Consider the following 13,054-nt stretch of genomic DNA (forward strand, 5'->3'; position numbering starts at 1 on the left):
TTGGACTGTTGGCTGGGGAAAAAAAACACCAAGATGTCAGCTTGGAGTTTGGGTAAATTGGGGTGGGCATTTTTCACTGATGTGTGACATTTTATAAGCCAAACATTTAACCAAAAAAGGGGACTTCTTCTTCTTCAAACCAGTACAGGAGACATGAAAAGGGGTATTGAACAAGTGCTATCTCTATATATCCATAAGAAAATGAAATGATCTGGAAAAACAGTTTTTTATTTTATTAATAAGCATATTAATGTACATATGGTATAACGCAATATTAATATACATATGGTATAATGTGTTATTGTGTGTGTGTGTGTGTGTGAGCGTGTGAATGCAGGCCTGTGTGTTAGTTAAGCTGTCCTGCTTTTTAATTGAATTCATCACATCTGTTGCAAAGAGGAGATAAAAAAAAAAAAAAACACCGTCACATGAATGGGGAGAGGTGATTAATTAGCGACACAGTTTTCAAGCTGTAGGTTAAGCCGTGACAATATAGAACAGCTTTTCAGAATCATCTCCGGGATACATCTCCGGCCTGCCGCATCATCAAGAAAAGAGAAGGGCTGCGATGAATAAAAGATACGTTGTCACCTCGGCCCCGGCTCGATACGCGTTTGAAATATTGGCAGCGGCAACGCGGTGGAGGTGGAGGTGGGTTTTTTTTCGCCGCGTGACGTCTTAAACGCGGACGCAGAGGAGAGGACAGGTTGATCTTAACAAGCGCCTCGCACCTCGTTCTCCATCCGCAGAGGGGGGGGGGGGGACCTTCAGAAGTGGAGACGAGCCTGTCGGCGAGAATCAACCTGCTACGAGAAGAAGAGAGACGGGATAGCCTCCCCCCAAACACTTGTGGGGGAAAAAAAATGAAGAGGTAGGAGCTCCCTGAGGATGCTGGGAAATCCCTGCAATGCCACCGACTTCCTCGAGGCTGAGAAGCAGTAGGGGGTACGACAGAGGACGGAGGAGGAGGGGAACTCGCCTTTAAACCTGGATTCCCCTCGGAGGAGATAGATAACAAAGGCTGCCAAGGTTTGGGAGTCGATGGGGAGGGGAGGGGAGGTGGAGAGGAGAGGTGGGGTGGGGGGTGAGGTGGATATGTCAGGTTGACAGCAACACTCAATCCTTCATCCTGGCAATGACTTGATCCAATCAGGCCCGGACGGCCAAGGACGAGATGGCAGGGCCTGTCATGTCAGAGTCGTCAGCGGACTGACGAGGACAGCGGCCCAGCCGGCCCGGCCGGTTGTTCCCTCCGCCTGCTGCCGGTGAACTCGACAAACTTCTAGCTCCGGAGAAAAAGACCGAACGTCTGCAGTTTTCCTTGAACATGATGCAGGTTTACATGACAACAGCTGTCAAAAAACGCATCACTTCCTGCTGTCTGATATTTCATCCGGATTTTTTATCTTTTTTTTCTCCGCTGGTTAAATTCGCTTCGCCATGAATAGAAGGTGCGAAAGAATGAACCGAATGTTTTTAAAAAATTTGCTGCTCAAGTGCTGTTTCACATCTAGACAACCACATCAAGGATATTCATATGTCAAACCTAATAGAAGAGACGTGACTTTGTGACTGTGATGAAAGTGTTTCATGTTACTGAAAGCAATATGCTGGGGGGGATGATGTATGAGCTCTGACCTCCATGCGTTTGATCCCTCCAGCTCCTCTTCCTCCATAGTAGGAGGCGTCCACAGTTGGCCACTTCTTCTTGGGCAGTGGCTCCGGCTCCTTAAAAAGATAGGGGAGGGAAATTATGTAGGAAACTAACACTTTTGAACAGATATGAACATGCATCATGAATGGAGCTATACAGTATGAAGCCTATATCCTTAAAAACATCTGTCAACTCTTGACGTAAAGGAAGCTAAAGCAGGATTATGCTTGCCATTGTTCTATTTTCTTACAATTCAATTTATCATTTAAGATATGAAGGCCCTTCCTCTCAACAGGAAAGACTACATTACGTCATCCTGTCAGGAAGGAAGAGACACTTCTGTCCTCGTTTCCGTCACAGCCATTCATTCTCTCTTCCTGGTTCAAGATATTCTCTACTCAGCATGACAAAAAGCCAAAAGCCAACAATTAATTAGTTGATTTCCAGAAATGATTCACTTCAGTATAATCCTCTGCAGATGAATCCAGCCCTGCATAAAGACTTCTTTAAATCTGCAGTTGTCTGTCTGTGTATATTGTGGTGACAGAGATACGAGTCAAATTATGATATGATGATGAATTTTTCAGTAATGACTGATAAAAAAATGTCTCAATCAGCATGACAAGGTCATAAAAAAATCAACTTATCAGCTCAAATTTCTTAGTAGTTCAACAGAAGTGACTCAACTTATAAATCCTAATTCAATTTTTGCTAATAATATTCTTTAAGTTTATTTTCAAGGTGTTTTTGTTACTTGTTGCTTGATGTCTTCTGTGCTGCAGAACTACTGTACCAGTACAAATTTTAATGCAATCAGCCTTTTTGGCATCGATATGAATATATAGGTATTCTGTGACAACACTATAGCGATGTACTCACAGGTGGTGGAGGACGGGAAGGTGGAGGAGGCGGCGGCGGGTCTTTGATGACCTGGATAAACAGAAAAAGCAAAAGAGCGTCAGCACAAAGTCCATCAGGGGACGTATACAGACACACACACACACACACACACACACACACACTCAAACCTCGTCAGGACACACAGCACAGACGAGGCTGACGGAGGTGATTCGTGACAGGTGACTGAGTCAAAGAGAGAGACGTCCCTGAGCTCGCCGCACGGCAAGAGACGCCACCGCTGCCAGGGCTTTGCTTTGTAAACTGCGACTGGCACCCCCCGTCGCCCCGCTGACTACTGATTACAAGGATTCTGCTTGTAAACCAACATCGGGGGCCCCCCGTGCAAAATAAAGAAAAGCTGAAAATCAACTTGTTGACAGGGGAGTCTTTGGGGCGAGCGCCGCTGCCCGTTTAGCTCTTAATTAATTGGATGGGGTTCAGCGCTCCCAAGCAATCCCCCTAATCATAAAGTCCTAAGGAGTTAATTAGCTCCAATGAGATACAGAGGAGGAGGCTCGGGCTCAGCTCCAAGCCCTGCCTGGGTGGAAGACGAGCGGTGGCATACACACACACACACAGAAAAGAAAAAGAACACACACACGTAACCACGACACACCTCTCCAACAGCAGAGTGACCAGCCCAGCGGCATTGTTCATGACAACACTGAATGACATGGCATCTGAGGAGCAGGTTGTCCACAATGTGATTCCACTCAAGGACAAGATGCCTGGACTGTGTTTTTCAGATGTGCATCGCAAAGCAAAGAGCGGCCTGACGGTGACATTTGTCAGGTGTCAGTCAGACGCTTCACATACAGATGTCCAACTTTTTTTTTTTACTGCAGGTTTGCTGAAGACACCGTTGCATATTCGCTGTCGCCGAGAGGCATCGCACGGTAAAGACGGACGTTCTCTTGTTGTTTTTTAAAGCTTCAAGGGGGGGGTTGTAACTACCTGGTAATCGGACTGATATGAGTTTTTGTTTTATTTCATTCATTCTATGTGAAATATGAAACTTAAAGGTCTGAAAACAGGCTTAAGTTGTAAGGAAATGTCTGGTAAATCGTCATTACAGAAAGCAGGATAGAAGGTACCAAAAAGGTACGTATATGGTTCTTTTTTAGAGGCCGATATGAACATTTTTCTAGACTCAGTATCTTTGCATGTGAGTATTTGTAGACCGAGTTAAAAGGATTCAGTACTTCCCCACCAGATGTTTCGTTTTCCTGGAGAAAGGAACTGAAACAGCTTTTAAGCTAATAGGGAACTCTGGGACATTCTGTGCTTTAAAGGTATAATTACATTTCAATAAAATGTTACTGAAGACTTGATTGAATGAAAACAACTTGTATAAAAGTGTGTTTGTGAAGACAATTTGACATGGAATCAACATGCAACACAGGTCCACAGCTGGCCCCCTTGAACCGGGGACATAGCGGTCCATGGTTGGCGTGTCCGCTAAGCGTCCCATGCTGAAGTTACTTTACAAAAAGCTATTCAGATAATCAATTAATCATGTGCATCATTTATCAAAATCATTCTAAACAACATTATCTGATTCCAGTTTCACAAATGTGAGAATTTTCTGTTTCCTGTTCCTGGAGAACTGAATATCTTTGGGTTTCGGGACTGTTTGCTGGACAAAGCTAGCTATTAATTAAGCTATTAAGCTAGCTAACCATCAGAGAAAATAATCAAGATTAAACTAAAATGAAAATGAGGTTCAGTACTTTTCTCAAAGGCTCATCAGCAGAGGTTGTTAAGAAAGTAGAGTGTGTTTCCTGCTCACTCCTCCTCCTCCCTTCTTCTCCTGGGCTTGGCCTGAGATAAGGGCCTCCTAAAACCCCCCACCCCACCCCCCCACCCCTCTTACACAATATTGGCCGGTAGCACTAACACACAGTGGCTGGCCTATAAATACTGTACATATAATTACAGTGAGGATCATATCTCAACTTGAGGTGTGCGGCAAAGTGGAAGGCAGACCTTTGTCCATTAGTCACCAAAGACAGATACTACACTGTCATCGCTGCTTATGCATTTGCTAAATTGGTTTTGGAGGAAAAAAAAAAAGAAAAAAAAAAAGAGCAATGTCATTATGGCATATCATAGATCCTAACAGCTGTTTCATTCAGTGTTAAGCGCAGGGATACCATCACACTCTCCACATACTGTTGTCATTAGAATAATGAAAAATAATCAATTAGGGTTAATTAATTGCTCTTTGACACACAACTGGCTGTAAGCAAATCCAGCAAAGGTCTACTGGTAGCCTCTCCATACGCTGATTAACATCATTTCAGCCACACCTTACGCTGACAGGATTATCTCCTTTTATTAAGTAATTATGCAGCAGATTTCCTGGACATATTGTGGGATAAATAAAGCATTATACAAATGACAGGGCCGTGCCGCTCTTTCCCAGCTACCTGACGGACAGATGTGAAGAGCGGCGTTCACATGACTTAGCAGGAGACTTAAGCCATCTGACGTCAGCCCCGGCGGCTCGCCACCGTAGCAGCCACGACACCGCGGGGGAAATCGGACCAATCGGAGGCACTCGGGGCATCGTTCCCCCCCATATGGTTGTCCCCGTAACTGTGCGACCGGAACTCGATAATCCGTTGGTTCTCCAACCTCAAACTCGAACCTTGTGTGTGTGTCAAGCTGTTTCAGGAGGCTTATTGTGACGGATCGGTGGCAGGTGGCATATTTAGACATTTTAAATGATTTTCGCTTTTAACTGTGGGCAAATTAACTGGTTTGTAGATAATAAAAATGATTCTGAGGGGAAGAGGAACAGATGAAGACAAAAGTTCTGCATCGGAGAGAAACGCTGACAACTTCTAACATGAAATAATCAGAGATTATTAACATATTAAATACCAACCGAGTTGAAAATGTGTCCAAAAGTGAATCCAATTTATCAGTGAATCATTTGTCATTTGGATAAACTAACTGATGTATTTCAAAACTGCATCTCCAAACCCCTGAATCCTTTGATTTGAACTAAAGGCTACGCCATTTTGAGTTTAATTTCCAAACAAATCATAAACAAAGAAATTACCACTCCACAGCTTGTATGACCTCTGTGCTGGCATCAATCCATGTGGGAGAGAGAGAGAGAGAGAGACAGAAAGAGAGGGATTCTGGGAAAGAGGTTGGGCGTGTGTGTGTGTGTGTGTGTGTGTGCGTGCGTGGCCTCATCCTGACTGTTGAAACCTGGCAGACTGGGGGTTTAAATATTAACAAGCCACACATGGCCCTCCTCTTCTGCCGCGTCCCTCGATGGAAGGCAACAGCAGCTCTCTCCACCAAGACAAACACATCCGCGGCCAGACATGCTGCAGGGGGTTTACATTTTAATGCCTTTGTTGGTTTTCCAAAATATGCTTCCATCTCATCCTGGATGGGCTCCCTTCAGGTCCACAAAGCCAGGTGACGTTTATCATTTAAGGGGGCGGCGCGGGCGAGCGGGAACGGAGTGCATCGGGGGAGCAAGGGGGGGGATGGCAGCGGTGGAGGGTAAAAATTTGCCTTTATCAGATCTCAGTATAAGCCGGGACACAGAAAAAGACCGGGGTGCACCATCTGTATCCCCTCTCTCATAGCCCCAAACGATAATCTGTTGTGGATTTTTGTAAGTGGTTAAGTGGGTGAGGGGGTGAGGATGGGCAGGAGGATGATGAGAATAGTAGTTTTCATGAAATTCTACGACTAAACAAAACTTTAGGATGGATTTAAAAGGAAAAGTACAAAAAGATCTTAGTTATCCAAAGCTACATAATAAAGAAGAGTTCAGAATTTAATTGCAGACTCGAGACCAGTTCATTAAACGTAGCCTCAAGTTCCACCTTAACAAACATCCTCTTCTCTTCAGAGCTGTTCACACAGGACTAGTAACATCTGTGGAATTAATGAATAACCTTCCAACCTCTGCATTTAGGGACACACATATATTAATGAAATTATCTTTAATTGCATGAGGTTAAGATCTGATATTTGGTCCTTCATAGAATCCTTCTTACCTTCGATCAGTCGGCGTAGACAACCGTGTAGGGATAGCTATCGTTAGGGTTTTATTGATACAGATAACAATGCTAGTACCGTTTATCAATGTCAATACTTATCTGAACTCTTACTGATGATTTACACCACACTCTGCAGAGCATTTGAACCTATCTACTAGAACTCCAGTTCACAGGATGTAAACACAACGAGGAAGTAGTTGAGTGACGCTAGTGAACATCATCTATACAGGCCTAGATGTAAGAAAAACTCAAAATGCCCAATGGCTGAATGACCAAGGCTTAAATACTGATAGTAGAGGTATTCTGATCAATGACAAACCAATACCAGTTGAGGACTGGTCTTTGGTACTCATTCTTACGCATGTGGTAAAATTAATTGAATTGAACAACATATTGATGGCTGAAGAGCGAAACCTCCCATCTGAAAAATGCACTTTTTTGTTGTTGTTTTTCTGCAGAATGCTATTTGTTAAGGATACCCAATATATAATACCCTGTGTTTGGACTATATTACTATATTATGTGTTAACAATACCGTAATAACCATACAAACATACTGTAAACAATAACACATAATATAGTAATATAATCCAAAAACATTGTGTTATGTATTGGGTATCCTTAACAAAAAAGTGCATTTTTCAGGAGGTTTTGCTCTTCGGCCATCGACGTGTTCTGCATTCATACAAATCAAGGTCAGTCAGCTGTACACTGAGATTTTTAGGCATATTCAGCCTGTTTTCACTGTCTTTTTATACCTATATAGTAAACTTTTGTCATGATGTCATCAATTTGGTGGCTGATTTGTACCTTTGTATAGATTTTAGCAACACGTTGTTGTCAAATTTTTCTAAAGCATAATATGAACTCACTGTAAGAGCTCAGTATTATGTCTGTACAATTGGAAGAGTTGGTGTGCTGATTTTTATGTATATGGTGCTGATGCTGTGTGACAAAACATGATTTGATGCAGGTTTATGGACAGAAACATTGATTATAAAGTGAGAAAAACAGACTGAGTGTAATCTATTTCTCTGTTTTTGATCCTACTGTACACACCTGTCAATAAGACTTCATTGTGTGCAAGAACTTTGTTGAAATTGTTATTGTCCGCTCCTGATTTAGCAAAGCAAAACATGTAGTCCGCATTTCCTCAACGGATTTAGCTTCTCGATGAAAGGGGCAAGCAAGGAAAATAATAACAAATAGATGAGTAAGAGAAAAGATTAAAGACCAAAAACAAAGTACGCCTGAAATTTAAAGCTCTCTGATTGACGAGATTAGCATCAGTGAAAGAAGAATCCTGTGTTTACCAAAAACACAGTAAGTATTTTAAGCTGGAGCGCGGACATGACAGATTCAAATCTGACTAAAACCACAAACTATCTCTGTGATTATTTTATTAATCACTTCAGTCCCCAGGTAGACATAACATTAGTCCTGCACAAACAGAGATTTTGTTAACTTTTGTGCAATCTGTCACTCACATCCTTCTCTCGCTAATCTATCTCTTGTTTTGTTTTTTAACACAGTCTGTTCACATAAAAAAAAAAAAACACTTCATCTCTGCTCAGAACTAGCGTGTGATAAAACAAGCAGTCTTCAGCTGGCTGATTGGCAGGATGTAGGCTCATCACTTCCCGTTTGAGGTTGTGGTGTTGCTATGCCACTGGTGTGGGGGGGGAGTGAACAAGGTAAACGGGAGGTGACGGAGTCAAACAGATGTTCAACACCACTTCCCTTCAGCGCCGGATGGTAAACAATGCTGAGCATGTTGTTGCGTATCGGTGGCCCAGTGGTCACAGCTGAACCTCCCAGTGACCCGCTGGTTATTGCCGGTTTATGGTCACAGCTTTGGGCTCTAAGTAGGCATAAACGTCACATGCCACTGGACTGCTTCCCCAAATACGGGAGGATTTCTTAAGACGTGTTGCTGTTGCAGCAAAAGGATGTCAGAATTTACAGTAAGAATAACAAAAAAAAAACATCTAGAGGAGAAGAAGTTTTTATGCTCTTTGACATGTTATCGTTTACAGGCAAAATACAAGTTGTTTTTTTTTTTGTGTGCACAGAACCTGCTGTTATCTAAATGCAAATATAGATTATATGAATAATCAGCTCTTTGGTGCCTATAGTTGATTATGAGACTCACCACTGTGCAGCAAAGAGGCCAGAACCACCACATGAGGGCCAAAGCCACGAGGATCAGCAGGACCAGGAAGACTATCGCCACCGCCAAACCGTCTGACTGCAAGACAACAGAACAACACAGATGTAGATTCGGTCCACTTACATGTTCCGCTGATGATTTTCTGTTTTGTTCCAAAGAGAAAATGCAACCTGATGTGCACGTGCAGGCGGGTAACAATGACTGGCAACGATGATTGATTCTTTTGCTAGGTTTTATAATCGTTTGCATTAAATAAAACATATTGATGATTATTGATGAAGTATTTAAATTATTTTATTGCAGGTTTTGCTCCTTGTTGCACACCTGCAATAAATAGACAAAATAAGTCTTTTCTGGAGCAAACATCAGTCTTGTCATATGATAAACATAGATGAGAAGATTAGTTCTGCTTACACAAGACAGGAAAACTGTGACAGTTATTCAAACCACAACATGAGCAACATTTACTAAAACACTAAAACAGGAAATGTAGCTTCAGGTTAAGATGGAGACATGTGAGGAGAATGATTGAGATTGTATGTTGTTTATATCAAAAGTACAGGAAAGGAAATCAGAACTCAGATGGTGATATTTGAGACTCACACATGTGGAAGCAGTGATGATGTAGGGGGTGGAGATGAAGGATTTTCCATTGTTTAAGCTGACGAGAACTTCCATAGTCCTGTGAAGAATAAACCAACAGTTTAATCAGTGTCACAGTAAAATATTTGATCAACTTGCACACACAGGTGTCTCACATCAATCCTGCATTAAAAAAAAATCTATAATGACAAAAACGTTGGCAGATATGAACACAGAAAATTGCAGTATTGTTTCAATGATGTCACAACTTTTTAATGACCAAATCTGAAGGATAATTACCAAAATATATTTATGTTTTTGAGTAAAAAAAAAAAGAAACCAGGAATATCAGCTTGGCGATAATATCTCGGCATCAGATTTTTTTTTCTCCCCGTTTCTCAAATATCAATCTTGGTATCAGCCTCAAAAATTACAAATCGTTGGGGCTTTACAAAACCTCCCTCGTGACTTCCACTGACAAAAGAAAAGAGCTAATTTGTCCTCTTTAATAAGAAGTAACAAGTCGAGCGCTCGCATAGCACGACGCTCGGTACAGAGCACGACGGGAGCGAACTAAACGGTCAACCAAAGAGGGAGGAAATCCTCTCATTATCACAGCCGTCAGCGTGTGTGTGTGTAGAAAGTAACCTGGTAACAAGGCTTGTGAACTCCTATGACTTATTTAGAGGGGAAAAATGCGGCGGAGGCCAAAATGGGCGCAATTAAAACCCCTAATGATGAACGGCACCGCAATTTCCATATGTCTATTACGCCCGATCCAATTACTGCAGGTTTAATGAGAATTCAGGATATGGAACGAGTGAAACGCCTGAAATCCTCCCCTCCGACATAAAAAAAAAAGAAGAAGAAAGAGGAGAGAAAGAACTACGCACAGTGGTATTGTGTGTGAGTGGCCAGCTGTGAGTGTGTGGTAGCGTACAGGGGAGGCCTGCATAAAAACCGGTGCTGCAGAATAATAACAAGAAAGCTCTCTTTGCTTTGGATTTAGCCTGAGGCTGCGCCTTGGGCCACCAATTCTCCTGTGGTTCAGAACAGATGAGCAACCAGACCATGTGTCCGTTACTATGCTGTGTATTCAAAATATTCTAAACTGACTCCTTTGCACCTTTCCTTATTTACCCGCGCTAAATATTTAACACACAATTCAGGGAACTTCAAACCCGGATGCTCTTTGACACTTCGGCTCAACTTGTTGATGCCTCTACTTGTCTTTTTTTCCTTTTAATAAATATAATTTTAATTTATGTATCATTCTATTCTATTATGCTCCATCATTTTTTTTAATCTTTTTTCATTTAACATGTGTTGATCTCCTATATTATGAGTAACTTTTTTGAATCAGATAGTTTAAGGTGAGCTAAAGTCTCTCTTTCATTTATTCTGTAATATATATAAGGCAGGATTACTATTCTGAATGGTCTTGAAGTTACAGAGAGGTTTAAGGGTTTCATGAGAAGTAACACTGACACCAAAAAGAACAAAACAGAAAACGTAGTACAACGTGAATACAAGACGACAACACAAATGTTAAGTTAGTGGACCAGCAGTCAAAAATATCACATAATAAACCTTTGAAATCTACCAAAAGAATCTAGCTTGAGAGCTATTTGCAGTTGGTTCCATTTCAAACCAGTGTATAGCATCTGAATCCGGTCCTGTCAAGATTAGTGCACACATATGTGATTATGGAAATTTTGTACTATAGTTGCAAGATTTAACTGAGAAAGATGAGAGTAGCTTTGGTAGTAGAGCTTTGTCTGATAATATAATGACATATTTCAACAAGGAAGTTCACCCAAGTGTTGAAATTGTCATCGGTTACAAAGAACTATGAATCTTGAGTTGTATGAACCTGATCTGAGGTCAAACATGTTTAAAAGAGGTAGCTGGACGGTGATAATCCCTGAGCCTGTGCAGTGAAGAAGGTAATTTTTGCACTCGTTACTCTTCTGCATCTTAAATAAGTAACTACATCTTATAAGAAGATTCGCTTCTATAAGAAAACATCTCTTTGTGTCCGACGTAGATTACTGAAATCTCTGCAGCTCCAGGTTCTTGCATGTTAACTAAGTGCTCGTGCTGAATGGGTGAAGGGAGAGGCTAATTTAGCTGACACCCTCAATCCGTGATAATGGTGGGCAGGTTGTTAATCAAGCTGGAGGTGTGGACCGCTGCATGTGAAGGAGGAAAGCTCCCAAGCGAGTTACACTGACGAACGCCCCCCCCCCCCCCCCCCCCCCCCCCCCCCCCCACCCCAACCCTCCTCCACCCTTCCACTGACATCACTGGACATCCTTAACGCTCCGCAACCCAACCATAGTCAGCGAGGCCTTTTTTTTTTTCTTCCTCCCTGAGACACTGACTGCTAATTTACAGAGTTACTGTTGAGTAGGCAGAATCTGCTCCAGCACAGAGGCATAAGTCATACATCCTCCTTCCTTCTCCACCCTTTTATTTCCTGGGATAGGAACGATTGGTAAACGGGTGACAACAGCTGCTAAAATGGCTATTCTGCATTACAATCAGTACTGGAAATATGAGTCAATCATTAAGTAATTGGTAAAGTGTTAAAATGTTGCTGTGATCAGACAACAGTTCATTTGAAGACATCGCCTTTCACTTCTTCACCATTTACAGGCATTTTATAGACAAAATGATTGAAAATAAAACTGTTAGTTGCAGTATAAAGTATAAGACCTATAAACAAACCTGTGCATATCTGGTGATGGTGCACCAAAACTTTTATGCTCTAAATTCAGGCAACAACAAGCAAAACACGAAATAAAGTGGAGGGAAAAAAGGGTTAAAAAGATTTTAAAACAAGCAACTGAATGACTTCAACAAGGAGTCATGAATGATTTAAAACAACGCTCGCTGTCACTTAACTTTTCCACAGTTAAAGCTAGTGAGTGACACCGAGGAGAGAGCTGCAGCTGCTTGGCGAGTCGATGGTTATGTTTGAATAAATGAGAGATGAGAGGGCAGATTGTCACGGGGGGCCGAGGGATCAGTCAAAATTGGGATAGAAAGAGGAAACGGGCTCCCGGGGACACCGGTTGAAGTGCAGAAGGCCTCTTCTCACTGCAGATTGCTGGCTCCATGTTGGATAAACTTCGTCCCCGGGCTCACTATAATCTGTCAGAGAGTAGGCCAGTCGTGACATTAAGCTTTGGTGATGTGATACAGCTGGACCGGCTGACAATGGTGACACTAATGGCTTTCAAACTTCCCTTAAAGATGTGAAAATTGAGGAGGCTGAATAATTCACAGCCGAGCATATGCAACGGCTGTCACTCAGCATCCAGGAGTCATCACTCTGCAGTAGTTTGTGTGGCAGAAGTTCTGACGGAGGGGATGAAACTTAACGAGAGGGATCGCCTCATGAAGCCCGGGGACCTGATGAGAAGTTGTGTTCCTGAATGAGACACCTGCCGTTTGGAAAGACTGACATGCACTCTGCTGCAAATTATAATAAATGAATGCTATCTTGCACTGCAGCAACTTAAAAGACCAAAGAGACGTCTTTCCATGTTATTACCTTAGCTACAAATCCTGTTAGCAACAGTTTTTGCTAACCTTTTCTTCAAAATGCATGCTGTACAATTCTTGATTTATGATGAATTTTTCCGAGTCACTTTTTTTTCTGACTTTCATCTTGTGAAGTAATGGAAATACCTTTTCAGGCCTCTAAGAATC

At 42.1% G+C, this 13,054-nt stretch overlaps 1 protein-coding gene across 1 annotated transcript in view; it reads right to left on the reverse strand.

Moving 5' to 3' along the window:
• The window catches only part of antxr2a (ANTXR cell adhesion molecule 2a), a 75,930-nt gene that overhangs the window by 38,582 nt on the left and 24,294 nt on the right, over positions 1–13,054 (reverse strand). The window contains exons 11-14 of the mRNA XM_042422523.1: positions 9,359–9,437; positions 8,738–8,833; positions 2,534–2,584; positions 1,639–1,728 (exon numbers count right to left, since the gene is read on the reverse strand). Coding sequence (XP_042278457.1) covers positions 1,639–1,728; positions 2,534–2,584; positions 8,738–8,833; positions 9,359–9,437 — 316 coding nt within the window. The remainder of the gene's footprint in view (positions 1–1,638; positions 1,729–2,533; positions 2,585–8,737; positions 8,834–9,358; positions 9,438–13,054) is intronic.

This window comes from Thunnus maccoyii, chromosome 9 (assembly GCF_910596095.1).
Source record: "Thunnus maccoyii chromosome 9, fThuMac1.1, whole genome shotgun sequence".
Taxonomy (NCBI): domain Eukaryota; kingdom Metazoa; phylum Chordata; class Actinopteri; order Scombriformes; family Scombridae; genus Thunnus; species Thunnus maccoyii.